The sequence below is a fragment of the Lepidothrix coronata genome, unplaced genomic scaffold (assembly GCF_001604755.1).
Source record: "Lepidothrix coronata isolate B3197 unplaced genomic scaffold, Lepidothrix_coronata-1.0 Scaffold60, whole genome shotgun sequence".
NCBI classification, from domain to species: Eukaryota; Metazoa; Chordata; class Aves; order Passeriformes; family Pipridae; genus Lepidothrix; species Lepidothrix coronata.
In genome coordinates, this window is record NW_016690240.1 from 3,364,636 (window position 1) to 3,382,014 (window position 17,379).

General features: G+C 41.7%; 2 protein-coding genes across 2 annotated transcripts in view; one reads left to right on the plus strand and one right to left on the minus strand.

Moving 5' to 3' along the window:
- The window catches only part of CUL4A (cullin 4A), a 37,603-nt gene extending 35,022 nt beyond the window's left edge, over positions 1–2,581 (minus strand). Inside the window, exons 1-2 of the mRNA XM_017817378.1 lie at positions 2,378–2,581; positions 1,690–1,805 (exon numbers count right to left, since the gene is read on the minus strand). Of these exons, the coding sequence (XP_017672867.1) occupies positions 1,690–1,805; positions 2,378–2,543 (282 nt within the window). The 5' untranslated portion in view covers positions 2,544–2,581. The remainder of the gene's footprint in view (positions 1–1,689; positions 1,806–2,377) is intronic.
- A 1,212-nt stretch (positions 2,582–3,793) lies between these two features.
- Positions 3,794–17,342, plus strand: PCID2 (PCI domain containing 2). Its single transcript, XM_017817354.1, has 14 exons — positions 3,794–3,952; positions 5,452–5,541; positions 6,852–6,925; positions 7,624–7,689; positions 8,203–8,244; positions 8,720–8,774; positions 10,367–10,470; positions 11,208–11,283; positions 11,404–11,545; positions 12,610–12,710; positions 14,784–14,857; positions 15,022–15,147; positions 15,310–15,433; positions 16,418–17,342. The coding sequence occupies exons 1-14, from the start codon at positions 3,917–3,919 to the stop codon at positions 16,505–16,507; spliced, it is 1,200 nt and encodes a 399-aa protein (XP_017672843.1). The 5' UTR covers positions 3,794–3,916; the 3' UTR covers positions 16,508–17,342.
- Positions 17,343–17,379: the final 37 nt, after the last annotated feature.

The window sequence follows — 17,379 nt, forward strand, 5'->3', positions numbered from 1 at the left end:
GGCAAAAAAAAGGCCCAATAGTAAGAACTGATGCACACTGTGCTCACCAACAGGCAGTTAAAACGATCTGTAAGTACAGATCAGGTTTCCAATGGATGCTGAACCTCATCTTTTATTCCTTTGGCACGTAAGTACCTGTCTGTGCACAGGAACACTGACTGCTACCACCCTCTGCACAGAAATCTTGCTGATCTGCTGCTTCGTAGATTATTCAACCGGCCTCGTGCAGTTTTTACAAACAAGCAGGCAAAGAGAAAAAGCAAGAAGTACAGTTCTCCCTTCACAGTTTATCTGAAATCTCTCTTCTCCTCTTCTGCCAAAACTCAAGCCTGTACCTCAGCGATTTCATACCCATATTACTATAATCTCATTTCTGAGACTCTGAAAACAAGTTAGGTAACGCTCAAAGCATCTGTGGGATTTTTTTTTTTAGCTAGGCGTGAAAAAGCAGGATTTTTGAAATGCTGAGTTTAAAATGATAAAATGTATTATGCAATTCAAACTCTGCAAACCTGCAAGTATTAACAGATGAATACATCACAGTCAATTTTTCTATTTAAAGGGAATAAATTATATCAAGTCAATATACATGTACATAATCACCATTTTAGATCCATATTTTATACACCCTAACTAATCACAGAGACAAGTACAGTTACAGTCAGTTCTCAAAAACAGCCTGATTTTCTTGAGCATGGACCCAATATGAACTGCTGGTCTTCTCCTCTCTCTCAAAGTCTGCACTTTGCAGACAACATCAAACCTACCTCAACTGAACACTGAGAAAGTGTCAGGTGAGCATAATAGTATCTTAAGTCCTGATCTGCCAAGGGCATCAACAGATGGGGCATCTGCACATCAAACACCTGCACCCACAAAAAACTCGTAACTAACTTATGCTGTGTAGCACAACTTAGTGCATTGGTAATTTTTTATAACATGATCACTGTAAAAAATTAGCACTTCACTTAAATACCTCAAAGTACATACAATTAAAATAACATAGAACTAAATCACATACAAATTGAGAAAGTAGAAAGAAATGGCTCATGAGTATGTCTCTCTTTTACCCTTCCTAGTCCCTGCTCTATTAGCACAGATGTTCTAGAAATACTTTTTCACCACTTCAATAGAAAAAATAAGATCCTGATTGTTATGTAAATGTAACAGTAATCTGAAACATGGGTAAACTGACAGTTTGTTAACTGCTCAATTGAGATTCCTTCTCAATTCCCCAAAAAGTATTGATGTTGAAGTGTTGTGTTATCTAATAATAGCAAACATTTCAACTTCACTATTTACAGAAGACCATACCATGTACAAAAATCTTTATAAAATATATAACTTCATAAGTCAGTTAGAGGAACATCTTGTTTTCAGCATGTTGAGTGGGCAGAGTATTGAAGATACCAAGAGAAATTTCAGCCCTGCCCAGGAATAGCTTTCTGTGTCTCCCACCATAAACTGTTTTTTCATGGGCCAAGATCCTGGTAACTCTCCAAGGAACTGATATATAAAACTGCAAACTGACTGGAAATGGAGTATGGAGCAAAGTGTTCAAAAAATACACGCAGCTTTTAACAAATCAAAATACATTATGTTGAATGCGTGCTCTGTGAAAGTCTCAAAGCACTTTATTTACTTTCTGTTAAACTCAGAGAAATTAAACCAAAACACTACACGCCTTACCTGGTAGAGCTCTTCAAGGTTGTATTTAATAGAAATACTACTCTGTATTGCTCCCACTGCTTCATGTAGTTTTTGCCAGGTGTCGTGAGTGTAATTCTCGGGTAATTTGGGTCTTTCTGTGAAGTAAGACACAACTAGTTGAAAAACAGCTACCCAAGAGGAGCCTGCAGCAATCTCGCTCACCCTGCTCCATCGAGTCCTGCCAAGCCATGCTGCGCTTGACCGTGTAACTCTGGCACTGCCAGAGGGAACACCAATTCCACCCGAGACGACCAAACCCTTGCACGACGGACATGATCCCCCGGCTGCGGTGCTTGACGCCCGTGTTACTTTTAGCGAGGTAACGACCCTCGCCTGGCTCTGATCAGCGCTGACACTAAGGTGGCTTTCTGCCCGCTCCCCACAGGGCGCAGCCACCGCTGCCCCCGCGCACGGAGCCTCCACGGGTGTCCCTGGGAGCCCTGGCACGGGCACAGTGCCGGCGGCGGGCGCGGTATCAGCCGGGGGCAGCCGCCCCTCGCCCCGATAAGGCGGCAGGGCGGGTGACGGCGGCGGGGCCCCGCCGGCCCGGCCGCGGGGAAGGGGCGGGGAGCGGCCGGGGCCGCGGTAAACAAAGGTCGGGCCGGGGCCGGACGGCGGGGCCGAGCGCACCTGCCGGGGCAGAGGGCCCGGCCTGCCCCGTACCCACCTCTGAAGTTCTTGATCACGAGTTTCTTGGAGGAGGCGGTCGCGCCTCCGCCTCCTCCTCCCGCGGCGCGGGTGGCGGTGGCGGCCAGCGAGGCGGGCTTGGTGAGCCCGTTGGTGTGCCCCACCAAGGCCGACAAGTGCGGCTTCTTCTGCGGCTCGTCCGCCATCTCCGCCCCGGGCGCCGTGTCCGGCCGGGGCAACGCGCTGGGCTGGGCCGGGCCGGGGCCGCTTGGTCCCCGCCTCCGCTCCCCTCCTCCTCCTCCGCCGCCACCCAGCCGCCCTCCCCCACTGCCCGCGGGCGGCTGCCAAGCGCCGCTGGGCCGGCCGGCACCGACAGCCGCCTGCCCGCCCCGGGGCGCCTCGGCGGCCGGCTCGCCGTACGGGTCCGCATCCGTGCCCCAGTCTCGGCCATCCGTGGCGCTCGGGCAGTGGCAGCTCCGCTCACAAGATGGCTCCTGGGCCGGGGCAGCCTCCCGCGGGCCGGGCGGGCGGCGACAGCTCCTCTCGCCATCGCCTCGCAGCCCCTCGGAGCCCCCCGCTTCTTCTCCCGGCTATGCCTGCTGGTAGCCGCCGAGGGGCAGCCGGAGCAGGACCCAAAGAGCAGCCGCGCATCCCGTCCAGAATAGCCACCAGCCCTGCTCACCGGCTCCCTCCAGCCCAGCTCAGACAACCGAGCCCAGCCTGCCCGGGCATGGAGCGTGTTCTTGTCTTACACGCCTCCATGGCGTTAGTGCCTTTAGGAGCAGCCTTTTCAAGAGTTAAAAGCTCCATTCAACTTTTTTGACCTAAGTTCAGCGAAACCCCCACGTAGCGCTCCCCGCGGGCAGCTCGGCTCCCGGGAGCGCAGCCAGCGAGGAGAGATGGGAGGAGGGCGCTCCAGCCCTCGCGTTCTACCGGGCAAATGACTGGGGTCTCCTGCCAATGGGGTCCTGTCACACGGTGCTCACGGAAGGCATCGCCCGCCACCTTTACGAGCCAACGGAACATGGGCGAGCAGGGGGGGCCTGCCGCTGCCCACAGAAATAAACACCACCCACACACCCATGAACGCACGGCGCGTCCCAGCGCACGAGGCTTATCACTGACGTGCCCTCTCTGCCCCGCCCACCGCGCTTTCCCATTGGCTACCGGGGCAAAGCCACGCCCCGCGCCACACTGTGGGCGGGGCAGAGCGCGAGAGCTGCGATTGGGGGTGGAGTGGGGCGGCTGTCACGTGACCCGCCTCGGCGGGTGCCGGAAGCGCGAGGGGAGTTCCNCATGAACGCACGGCGCGTCCCAGCGCACGAGGCTTATCACTGACGTGCCCTCTCTGCCCCGCCCACCGCGCTTTCCCATTGGCTACCGGGGCAAAGCCACGCCCCGCGCCACACTGTGGGCGGGGCAGAGCGCGAGAGCTGCGATTGGGGGTGGAGTGGGGCGGCTGTCACGTGACCCGCCTCGGCGGGTGCCGGAAGCGCGAGGGGAGTTCCGGGAAGCGCCGAGCCGGGGACCCGGAGTGTGGCAGAGAGTTGGGACTCTTGCCTTGCCTGCTTACGGTTTAATGGCGCACATCACCATAAATCAGTATTTGCAGCAAGTAAGCCAGATTTTTTCTGATTTTTTTTTAAATTAATTTGTGGGCGCTGAGTATGTGGGTGTAAATGCGTTGCTGTAAATAGGTTGTCTTGTTTTAGAAATAGAACGAGCGATGTGGTGAAGAAATATATTTCTTCACACACGCCGTCTGGGTGCCGAGGGCCTGTACCTGGAATGCCCGAAAGGTGTGATGGTTTCTGGTGTAATGGATAGCGAGGTAATTTATCCGTGAAAACCGACACGGAGGGATGGTGAGAGAGTGCAGGAACAGGTGCAGCTCAGGGATTCGAGAAACACAGGGATTTAAGATCAGAAATGCGGAGACACTGAATGTACGGCAGGGAGGATGGAGAAACGGGAGCAGAATCACAGGGACACCATCTGGACTTAATTGTCAGTGTCAAGCTTTCAGTGTCCACTCCTGCTGGTTCTTTCGGGACCACTGCATTCTCATCATTGTTATCTTACTGCACCTAACATCAGTCAAGTCAGTTAAGCGAAGGGCAGAAAAAGAGAGCAATTGTTTGGGTTTTAGTCTCCAAAAATGGAGCATCTTGAGATCACTCTGGACAATGATCTGCTCTGAAAAATCAGCATCTTGTCCAGTGGACAGTATGCTGAATATTTAATAGGAAAAAACTACTTAACCCCCACAAAATTAGTTCTTCCTTTTCCTGAAGGAAAAAATCACTGCCAATTTTTGAAAGAGTTCAAGAAGCTGATTTTCTCTCTTTTGCTGATATTTTAGTCTATAATTTTTTTCCCATTTTTTCCCATTTGATATATATTTCCATACAGCAAAAAGATTTTTTTTTCCATATTGGGACACAAAAATATGACAAATAAAGCACAAACAGTGGGAAATGAACTCAGAAGAAGTAATATCTAAAACTACTTCCAGAACTGAAGAAATTTCCACTTTCATGTCACAATAAACTGTTCAGGCAGACTAATGTTTACAAGGAGTTATCTTTAGCAGGAAGCAGAATTAAACCATTCTCCCACAGAATATAACATTGACAGTCTTAACAGATTTCAGAAGTGTTCTGTATATATGCCAGTCTAATATCAGATATTGCTTTTGAATGACATCTACATCTTAAGTCTGCCTGACTTTATTTTAAAGCATTACTCAAGGATTGTAACTTCACATCCGTGTTTGATGCCCATGAGTCCAAGTGGAATATGGCTCACAACTGCTGTTTCACAATGCTAAGCCCTTGTACGTTGTGTGGGGATCCTCTGATTTGCTTGTATCCCACAAATAAGGAAAAAAACACAATAGTGTTCACCTTGCCTTCTGTCTGGGACCTTTTTGAAAACAGGTGTATTGAAAATACAAAATTACTCATTCAGTTTTAAACCTTTAAAAACTCAGATTTGAGTTGATATTAATGAGGATGAACGGTGGTAACAAGAAGGTGACTTCTGTACTTGTGTAAATATATTGTGTGCGTGTTGCTGGATTTTATTCTGTAATGAGGCTGTTTACTTTGGTAGGTACAAGAAGCCATTGACAGCAGAGATGGACAATTTTGTGCGGAATTAGTATCATTTAAACATCCACATGTAGCAAACCCAAGACTACAGGTGAGAATCTAGTTTTGATCTTTCTTTTGCTCTGCTTTCAGTTTTCCTAGCTTTCTATGTGGGTTCCTTTCCATTGGAGATAAATCTCAGAAACCTGTTTCATAGGCCAGAGCAGGATCCCCTTGTAGTTTTGCTTCTCTTTTCTTTTTACAGGGATATTCTGTATCTCTTTTTTTTTAAATTATTTTGTTTCATGAATGGTTCTTAGTGTTCTGGATAGGTACAGTCTTGAAAGTCCTTTCTCACCAGGTCTACATTAGTAATTAAGATGACAGAGCTGAAGTGACTATAGAGAAAAAAAGCAGGGGGAAGGAAGGGCCTGGTGTTTGTGATCTGTGCATTTCAAATGCTTTTACTTAAGGCTACCTTTGATAAAAGAGTATGGCGTAATAAACACTTGAAGAAAAGCACCAAGATCAGTGTTTACAGAGCCATAGTGCTGTCTACTCTCTTATATGGATCCAAATCATGGGTCATCTACTGCCACCACCTGCGTCTCCTAGAACGCTTCCATCAACGCTGCCTCCGTACAATCCTAAACATTCACTGGTCAGATTATGTGACCAATACATCTGTTCTAGAGCAAGCAGCTGTCACAAGCATTGAAGCCATGTTGCTGAGAACACAGCTGTGCAGGGCAGGGCACATCTCAAGGATGAAGGACCACTGCCTCCCTAAGATCCTGCTTTATGGTGAACTTGCCACTGGCTGTCATAAGAGAGGAGCCCCGAAGGAAAGATACAAGGACTCCCTGAAACAACATCTCAGCCTTGGCCATATTGATCAACATAACTGGTCTACTCTGGCCTCCAGTCGGGCGGTCTGGAGACACACCATCTATAACGCTGCTGATGCCTTTGAGAATGCATGCAGGATCACCCTTCAGGAGAAAAGACAACGCAGAAAGAATTGTGTCCTGCTGAATATACCACCTAAGGAGTCTTTCTGCTGTGCCTTTTGCAATCGGATATGTCTATCTCGTATTGGCCCCATAAGCCACTAGCATGCTTGTAACAAACATGGATAGAACCTTCCCAAATCTTCGTTCGCGAAGCCTAGCCATGACTTAAGGCTGGCTCTGATCAGGTTCTGGAGACAGAATGCACAGTAGCAATTCATTGCACTGAATGTGATTTTTAATATAACTTAAGATTCTGATAGATGCCATGATACCAGATGGTCTCCAGAGGTCTCTTCCAACCCTAACAATTCTGTGATTCTGTGAAAACTGCCATGACAAAATATCCATATGACACTCTGTTTCTGGTGCATTGGATGTTCCTTTAATGTTTATTTTATTCTATACTTAGCTTCCATCTCCAGAGGAGAAGTGTCAACAAGTTTTGGAGCCACCATACGATGAAATGTTTTCAGCCCACTTAAGGTAAAGATGGGCCTGGAATGTAAAGTCACTTGTGAGGCATCCAGCAGGGATGGGGAAGGAGATATCCTTAAGTTTACTTACCTGTTTTAAAGGGCTTACATCTGGAAACTTGGTATTTATTACTCTTAAAAATAATGCAAGAGCTGCAGGAAATAAAGACTTTCTCCTCTCCATATAAAGTTTGCTCTGTGTACCTGGCAGTCATCTGCATATAGCCTTTGGCACAGCTTTGGTTTCAGTGTTTCCCTTGCTCTGTGTGCACTAGCTACATAAGAATTTTCAATGAAATAAATAAGAGAAACATTTTTAAAAGGGAATTTTAGTCATAAAAGTACTCTTAAGGCAGCTGTAGTACCTAAGTAATTCTGTGAGACTTTTATTTTTAAAAAAATTGCATTAACACAGTCTTTAGTTCTCTTTCAACAGCCTTGGATTTTTGTTTTTTATCTAATCTTGTTGACCATTTCAGTAAGTATTAGCTTAGTAAAGCAAATCCTCATCCATCTCTTGGATCAGTTTTCTACAATTATCAAGCTTAGTGCTCTGTTAAAATACTTGTGCCATTTTGTTAGGAACATTCTAATCACATTTCTGTGTCTCTTAAATAAACTGTAAAACTTTATGCCTGTTAAGAGACGAAAAGAAATATTTGTTTTACATGTATTTTCTGATGCACTAATGCACCTTTTCTTTGACAGGTGTACTTATGCTGTTGGAAACCATGATTTTATAGAAGCATACAAATGCCAGACAGTTATTGTCCAATATCCTTTTCCGTAACTCTTGTATATTGTTTTCAGATTAACTCTGTCTTCTTGTAGAAAAAGTTCTCCTTATGCCTTCTAAAAATCTAATAGAATGTGATTTGCTTCCACTTCAGCTGCTTAGGTTCCTAAGCAAGGAAATCCAGATACACTCTTCTTTCAACTTTCTGTAGTGCTAAGAAGGAATCTGTCACCTGGCTCTCAAATAGAAAATTAATTTCTCCCAGAGTCAAATCATTAATATACCTTGCAGTTCGTACTTGGCTAGAGGGGAAAATAATGATAAAGAAGCTTCTATCTTTGGCCAGTGTTTCTTGCTACTGCTGCCACATAAAGGAATGCTTGGCTGTGCTCACGTTCTTCCATAATGTGTCTTTGCATCCTGACTCCTCAACTACTTGATGCTTTTTTGGTTTCTAGTCTTTCATGTAGTAATATATTGTACCATTCAACTGCTGTTTCTTAAATATGTGCTTCATGTCATGGCATTTTAAATTCTCCTGAATACATTACATCTTTCCTGCGAGCATTTCAGGCACATAAAGAAGAAAATTGGTGAGTACCTCATAGAAAGCTTCTAGAAACTAGACTCATCTTTTCCACTTGATACTGTAATAGTCAAATAAAATTATGGCTATAATTTTTATTTATCCCTGGTGATGCTTAAATCCAACCTAATTGCTTTTGCTGCATGTTTGAGTTTTTATGTTCAAAAGTGTGAAAAGTAAACATCTGCACCTAATTATGTAGAATGGTCCGTAAGTGAACACGTGAAGAGTTTGTTCAAAGGGAGTTAGTATTTTAAAAAGTCACATTAAAAAAGGCTTCAGAAATAATAATTGCAGTGTAGATTTATAAAATGCTGAGAACTTGAAGAACTTTCCTTTTAAAAAATGCATCCAGCTTTATTTAAAGATTAATGTATACTTTTCTGATTTTATGATCAACTAACAAAAAAATTGCTTTTTTCTCATGTTTTACTTATTGCATGATTCGCATATACTAAGTATATTGTGTTTTACTCTTTCAGGGCCTTACCTATTATGTATGCTGTAGCCCTTGATCTTCGAATTTTTGCTAATAATGTAAGTAGATCTGACTAACAACCTCATTGCTTTTACCTGTTTGGTATTTCTACAATGGAAATTTTTTTAGACTTTATTGCACAGCCTAATTTTGTTCTTTAACTCATTATTTAGGATATTGTTGACAAACTAAATTCATCCAGTCCTATTGAAAAATAAGGTTGCTCAGTCTGTCCATCTCTCATTTGCAGCCTGAACTAGAGGGGTTCTGAGGACCTGCATGCAACTCCTAGCAATTGCTTAGAACTCATGAAGGGATTGAGTATTTTCTTTATCGAGTAGCATATGTCACAACTCACTGTTTCCACATGTTATCCCTGGGATTTGGTGGAAATCTTTATAAGGGTGCAGGTATCACAGACAACTGAGCTAATCTAACCATTCACCACATCTGAAGAGGGGAGTTTCTGCTCCTTTCCCCTTTTCGAGCTGTGTGCACTGCTTTTGATGCTCATTGGAGCCCTTTCTGAGCTATACAACTGCTGACATGCAAATAATCCCCAAATTTACATGATTTTTCTTGTGCTGGTGAATTGAAGTAGCTTGGGTAGAGATCTATTGAGAACTGCTAGGCCAAGGTAAGTGGCAGAGTTGTGATTTGCTCCTAGTCACTTTACCTGAAGAGGTGAAGCTAAAGTTCAGGTTAGGTTAGAATTTTTATGATAATATCCACTCAGCACTCTCTCGTGCTCTTGTCACTCTTACCCATGAAACCACGCATGTGGCATGCTTGCACAGAGAATATTTTTTGTGTGTGTGACTGCTCTGTAACAAGTCTCAGTTCTCAGTCTGAGTGAGACAAATCCATATATCTGAGATGCATGAGAAAGGGGAATGTTGAACCAGTCATACTGGAAGTATTTGGACTCTGTCTTCTAACTGTAGTATATTCAAAGGATGTGGATGCAGAGAAGACTTCTGTAGCAGAGGATGCATTTCCATTTCTTTTCTTTATGTTTCAGCTAGTGAGAGTGCGAGCACTATAGTAAAACTTTTTAAAAAGTAATAAATACCTACTTGCTATGTTTTTTCTGTTGAAGTTCTGCATTAGTCAGTGCACGGATCTTTCCCATGTGTTGACAACTGAATTCTTTTTTTTTTCTCTTGCTGCTGTAACATAGGTTTTATGTTTCTTCTGGTAGTCTCATGTCTCAGCATTGTGCATTACTACTGGAAAATTTTGCATATGGTTTAGAAATAAAATATAGTCTTCACGGCTTTGGAGAGAAACTGTATAAGGAATTCTAAAACTCAGACTCTGTAATTTTTTTCCAGACTCTTGGTCTTTGTAAACTTGAGTTGAAGTTTTAATGCTCCAGTTCAGGTATTGAACCTGAATTTAGGTTTCTGAGATTTGTGTATTTTCAAAGGACTGTCCTCCTGTGTATTAGATTTGGTACATGTTCAGGAGCCTCTCCAAGTGTTTCCTTTTATTCTGTGAGCCTGATTTCCTTCTAGATTTGGGAGAGAGCAGGCATGACAAATCTATTGCTATAATACTTTATAAAATGCTATATTAAGGAACTAAATTGTTTGCAACCCAGCAAACCAGGATGTAGAATTACATATTGTTTCTTGCTGTGTAATTCTAGGCAGATCAACAGCTTGTGAAGAAAGGGAAAAGCAAGGTTGGTGACATGTTGGAAAAAGCAGCAGAACTACTGATGAGCTGTTTTCGAGTCTGTGCCAGTGACACGTAAGTGAAAGACCCTCTATAGAACTCGCACTACAAAATTGTTAAGAGCTTAATGAACTTTACTTTAGCTTTTCCCACTTACTAAGGCCGTGTATGGGTAAGAATAAAGACTTCTGAGTCTTGTTTCCTGTAATTTTTAGTGTGTTCTCTCTGACTATTGACTAGAAATGGAGAGCCCTCGCTTCAGGCTGCATTCCCAGCAGATGTTGTGGGGAGGGACTGATTATGTCCCTGTTTCTCAGAAAAGGTGATTAGTGCTTTTGCGCCCTGTTCAATTGTGAAATTTGCTCCATTAGGCTTAGATGGAAAAGCCTAATGAAAGATGAAAACTTTGGTCTCCAGTCTTTGCAGTTTTAACACTTCTGAAGTGGAAAAATGCTTTTTTCCCCAATCTTTTATCTCAAATATTATAAGTCACTGCTGTGCTAGTGTATGTGTTACCTGCAGACTAGAGTGAGAGCCCTCATGCAGATGGATAGTACTTTGCATGACACCTTTTCATGGCATTGAGAAAAAATGTAGCAGAGGTATTTATATGGAAACACATGTTCTGTTTTGACAATGCTGGTATGTCTATAAAGAGTTTAAGGAATTTGGCAGTGACTTTTATTTTCAGACACCTATGTTTACCCTAAAAATCCATAAAATATCTATTAAGTGAATTTACTATAAAGACAAAATAGTTATTTTCTCAAAGGGTCCCGTACTAGTAGATTTTTTCTTTTTGCTTTTGACAGTCGAGCAGGCATTGAAGACTCCAAAAAGTGGGGCATGTTGTTTCTTGTTAATCAGCTGTTTAAAATTTATTTTAAGGTAGGGTTCAAGTCTGGTAAGCTGTGTTCTGTATTTCATATTCTAAGTCAAACCCACCCTTTTTTATATGATGCTGTTTATCTACACTCTCTAAGTAAAATGCAATTTTTTTTTTAACAGATCAACAAACTCCATCTATGTAAGCCCTTAATTAGAGCAATTGACAGCTCAAATCTGAAGGACGAATATAGTATGGCACAGCGAGTTACATACAAATATTATGTTGGACGCAAAGCCATGTTTGACAGTGACTTTAAGCAAGGTACTGTGTGCCAGTAAGACACAGTGAAAGTCTTTCTGCTTGGTGTGAAATCTGATGCTGTATGTGACTCAAAACATGAGTAGAAGATGCGGTTGTGTTTGCATGGATTAAAGGAAAGTCATGCTGAAAGGTACAAGGCCCACAGACTGACTCAGAACAGAGATGAGATTATGTGACACTTCTAATTGTAGTATATGTCCAGTTTTAAAATATTTGCATGAGGTTCAGTGAGGTTCCTTGTAGTCTTATGCGTTATATGTGTGCATTACAAAATTTATGACCATCCAGAAGAATAGGTTTGTAAAAGGTTTCACAAAGGAGGCTTTGCAGCTCTTTTGTGCCATGTAGGAAATCTTCAGCAAACTGTAATGTAGATATTAGTTGCTCGGTGCATTGATTTTGGAAGATGTAGAAACTGCTTTTCATAGATTTCTAGTAGATTTCACTAATAGAAATGCTTCTAGAGGTAAGGTGTACAACATCATTAACTGAAGCCCCTGACCAAAATCTATTCTGGAGCTGCTTTTGTTACTCTTAACACTGTCTTCTGCCTGTCAGGCTTGTCATTTTTATCTGTTATTGGAAATTGCTGAGAGATTTTCGTGTTGTTATGCTGTGTGGTCTTGCTGGCACATTTCTGCAGCTCAGCAGATGTGTGCATTGCATGCAGCTTTCATCCACTGAAGAACCTAATCTGAATTTAGAAAATAGAGTGCTGTATCATCAGCGCTTCTTGAGATTCTCTGCTCCTGTAATAGGAACACAATAATATTACAGAAATGAGCTGAAAATTCCAATATTACTTGTAACTGTTATGTCTGACATCCAGACCTTGGCAAGTTTTCTTTGACTTTATGAAGGAGAACTTACTTTTCTGGTAATACTCTGTATTTCGTGTGAATCTCCAAATTTTCTTCATGTATTTTGATTGCTGTGATTATTTTTTATGTAATTTCAGATGTCATGTTCAAGCTAGAGGTGGAAATTGAGCACAGAATTTGAGTTACAGTTTTAATCTGTTTTTGTTGTTGACTCGTTACTGGTGCTTGCATTTGTGTCTGCAGCTGAAGAGTATCTGTCATTTGCCTTTGAGCACTGTCACCGATCAAGCCAGAAGAATAAAAGAATGATTTTGATCTACCTGCTGCCAGTAAAAATGTTGTTGGTGAGTAGGTGTTACTCTTCTAAATAAGGGGAGGAGGGGGACACACAAGGTAATAAACCTGATTCTCAGTATTGTTCTTGGTTTTCCCTTACTGGAATTCAGAGGCTGTGTTTTACCCCTGTAAGAGCCAGCACATGCACACTTTGTTGTTTGAGGACAAAAAACGTTGAGCTGTCATTTATAGCAAAACAGGAAAGGAGAAATGGAGGGGTGGAAACACAGCCAAACAAACAAACAAATCCCTCCCCGGCCCACCTTAACAAAACCAACCCGTTCCTCCTTTCCCCATACCTTCATCCCACCCCTCCTGAAGGTGCAATCTGATGATACTTCTGTAAGAAAGATATCTTTGAGTTCTTTGGAGAAGCACTAAACAGTGTAACCTCTGTCAGGTAGCAGTGTGCATCTCTGGTGATCAGCTGCACAGATGAGCCAGGGAATGTGTGAATTCACTAGGATAAATTGATCTTCTTTCACCTAGTGGAAGAAAGGAGGAGGTGCAAACAGATGGCTGAGGACTGTTGAGAGGGGTTTGCCAAAGCCACAGCCTATCTTTGAGTTTTCTATTTGCACTTTGTATATTTGCCCATGTCAGAAGGGTCATGAGGTAGAGCATTTTGGTTTTGGAAAAATCACTGAAGTCTGGTTAGTATCTGATCGTTTTGTATTTCTGTTAAAAGAATGAAACACATCTGTTTCTTGTTCCTGTCCTTTCCCATGTGCTGTGTTAATATTTGTCTATCCCTGAATTAGTGCAATTATGCTAACAATTAATTCAGTGTAACCAAGGGGACACGAATTAGACTTTAGAGTTTCCTCTTCCCAGCCCTGTTACAAAAGTTACCCATGGGTAATGTTATCACCTGCCTCTGTTGGGTTGCCACAGTCTATTTGTGACCACTCTCCCTTTTCCATTCAATGCTCTCTTTCCAGTCCCTTGCTGTGTCCAGTGGGTAAAGGGGAAGCATAATGGGTATGATAATTGGCTTCTCTTTTCCGTTTTTTATTTATTGACTTTGTTATTGGTTACTTTCAGATCAATCAATGGTAGGGTTGATAAAGGAAAACTAACAGTCCTCCTAAAAACTGTCACAGTCCTGACTGGGTGCCTTAAACTGGTGGGTTTGGTAGTGCTTAGAATTACTGTGGCTTTTCTGGAGCAGTTCTAATGTACAAGAGCCACTAAAGAAACTAGATAAAGGTCACTGTTTTCACAGTTACTTTTTTTAAATCAGAGCCTAAACATTAACACTAACCTTAAGCTGTACTAAAATAGTTTGGATGTTGTTTTTTTTTAATTCCTAGCAGCTCTCAAGTAAACATGCAGCTGAGTTCTGCTCTCAGCTAATCCTCCATCCAGGAAAGGAGTTACCAACAGCATAGCATGATGTAACTAAATTTAAAGTCTGACCAAGTCAATGTGCAATCTGATCTTTGTTGTGCACGGGGAAAAACCAAAGTTTCCTTTTGATAGTGTAGATGGTTCAGTCTTACCTGATTCAGCAATGAGAATTAATTTTGTTTCTTTAAATTTAACATTTCCTCTCTCTTTTTTTTTTTTTTGGAGGGGGGAAAGGAGGTTGGTGGTGGTGCTTGTTTTTTGAGAGGACATTTTTATTTCCACATGAAGGCAGAGAGAATAAAATCTCTGCTACAAACTGAGCTGGCATTTGACAGTGCTACAGCACTGTTTGTATTCCTTTGGGAATGCTTGGTATTTCTACAGTTCTTCTGTTTGCAGATTAGATCATACAGTCATGACATAAAATTTGAATCTGCGTAGGCCTCATGGCATGGGATCTTGATTTTACAAATTTGATAGCTGTTTCCTAACAGTAAGTATGAAGGCTCCCTAAATCATGATAAATCAGTAGTTATTGTGAGTTGAGCTACAAAGTGTTTGACAGGGACAAGGAGATTGTCTTACAATCTTATCTGCTTCTTATTCTGTAGCAAAAAAAAGTGGCTAAACATTTGTCTTTTTCTCTTCACAAATTTTTTGTAGCTTATTAGATTCTATTTAAAATGCATTTGACTTTACCCTGGAAAACTTGGAAACCATTTATTTTTCAGGGCCATATGCCAACAGTTCAGCTCTTAAAAAAGTATGACCTTATGCAGTTTGCTGAAGTAACAAAGTCTGTGAGGTATGATGCCTGTTTTGTTGCTTTGTGTTCAAAAAGTATTAAGTAAAAGGTATTTATTTGGGATCATTGAGGAAGGCAGGGGATGCATATTCCTGCCAAGTCAGAGAATTTCTTTTCTCATTTGGGTGAGACCTTCTTATTTTTTCATTTATTCATCCTTGCAGTGAAGGCAATCTTCTCCTACTGAATGATGCTCTGACAAAGCATGAGACCTTCTTTATTCGATGTGGAATCTTTCTTATCCTTGAGAAGCTGAAAATCATCACATACAGAAATCTCTTTAAGAAAGTGTAAGCATAACAAAACCTATATTTGGTTATATATGCTCCTTAGTTCCCTCTGAGAGACCTGATTTCCTCTTGAAGTGAACTTATTGTAGAAAGGCTATTTTTCTAAGAACCAGAATTTTTAAGTATTTCTCAATAACACATTTGTTCTGTTGTGTCTTTCAGATATTTACTACTCAAAACCCATCAGCTATCTCTAGATGCCTTTCTGATTGCCCTGAAGTTCATGCAAGTAGAGGATGTTGATATTGATGAAGTCCAGTGCATTTTAGCTAACCTTATATACATGGTATGTGCTGACCACTTGTTGTGTGGTCCTTCCAGACATGAGGCAGTAAAAAATATTGGACAGAGAATAAAAGTTTATTACAAAAACCACATCAGTAATCCCACATTTTCTTGTGTAAAACAGTTGATTCACTTGTGCTCAAAGTCAAATGTTTTCATTTACCCTGAGGACTTCCTCTAGTTCCTGCCTTTTTTTTTTTTTGCAGGAATCAGTTAAAATTGAATTTTACATTACAAATCTGGTACTGCCATTTTTTCTATATATGCATAAATATTGATTTAAAAATACAAACATTTTAACTGGGACCAAAAAGGATTTGTTCTGCATTTGAAGTAGGAGACTCTTGACCTTCTAACATTAGAAAAAAATAAAGTCAGATTTCTTTGGGTTTGTTCCACATTTTGTCTTTTACTCTAAGGGGATTTCAACTACTCATGAACAGATAAAGGCTTGAAATGTAAAGATTTCTATTAAATCAGAGGTTTTGGAGCAGCACTGTGATGTCAGCAAGTAAATGAAACACATCTCTCTGAAACAGATTATGTGATGTGGTGTAGGTCACTGGAAGATTTCTTTCAGTGTTGCAGCACAATGTTTGAAAAGGAAGTACTATGTAATTTACTTTATTAGGTGTGGAATACTAATTGATTATAATGCTCATTTTAAAGTGAACAAAGAGTAACTTTAGAAACACTTCTGTAAAGCTGTGTCTCTTGAAGATAATGTAAGCAGACCAATAGGGGGCCCTGGCAAGAGGCTCTCAAACTGAGAGGGTAGGTAGTACCCAAACACAGGGATGGTTCCAACTTTCTGCTTACTCTCCGAGTTGACATAAATCGGACCCTTATAGATATTAAGTTCAGTAGTGCAGCAGTGATTGAGCATACACACACTGCTATGGTTAGGTTATAGGTGTTTGCCTAGGTTACAGGCCTTGTGTTACCAGCTGCCCGTGCTAATGCTCCCTTTTTCTCCTTCTGCCAGGGTCACATTAAAGGCTACATATCCCACCAGCATCAGAAGCTTGTGGTCAGTAAGCAGAACCCATTTCCTCCACTGTCAACGGTGTGTTGAGTGTTGCATCTTATCCATGCAAGTGCTTCCCAGGTACTTGGCTTGTCCAGTGGAACTGCTCCTAATCACCCCGAGGACACTGTAAATTGCCTGGTTCATGTCCAGAACTGGAATACCAGGAACTGTTTGTGGCTCCTTTCCCAGAAGGACCAAGACTGCCAGTGTTACAAAGTGCGTTGGAATGAAATGCTGACTTTTAAATAATAATTTCCACAGGCTTTCTAGATAATTCCAAGTATTTCATGAAGAAATAAAGCAAAGCATTCCAAATTACTCACAAATTACTTAAAAGTTTTTATAAAGTACTTTGTGTTACTATTTTTGCATTTATCTTTCAGAGAGAAGTGTCAGCCTTTGTTACTCGTGTTAATCCATTCTTCAGAATGGAAATAATGTTTTCTTACATGGTTTCCATTTTTTTTAAGTCTCTTCGATAATCTTGCTGGTATTAAATATTCTCTTCAAGCTTTCTCTAAAAACTAGAGAAGTGCTTGACACCAAAAGCTTTACTGTGTCAGTAATACTTACAGGTTCAAGAAAATGTGGGCAATTTGTCTGTAGGTGCCCACAGATGGGTTTGGTTTTTTTTTTTAGTTCTGGTGATATTTGTTTTATTTCTATAATGGTGAACAAAAGATGATGTAGCTAACTTACCCATAGTCTGTTTTATTTTGCTTCTGGGGAAAACACTACCACTGGATCCAGTATTTTTAGTGTTATTACCTTGTTTGGGATTGGTACAATGTAATTTTGTCCAAACTGATGAGATGGTAGTTTGGGGGTTTTAAAATTATTTTAAAAGGAAATTAAACTTTTTCTTTTCCTATCTTTTACAGTTGGGTTTTATTTTATCCTCTAACTGACATGAACAT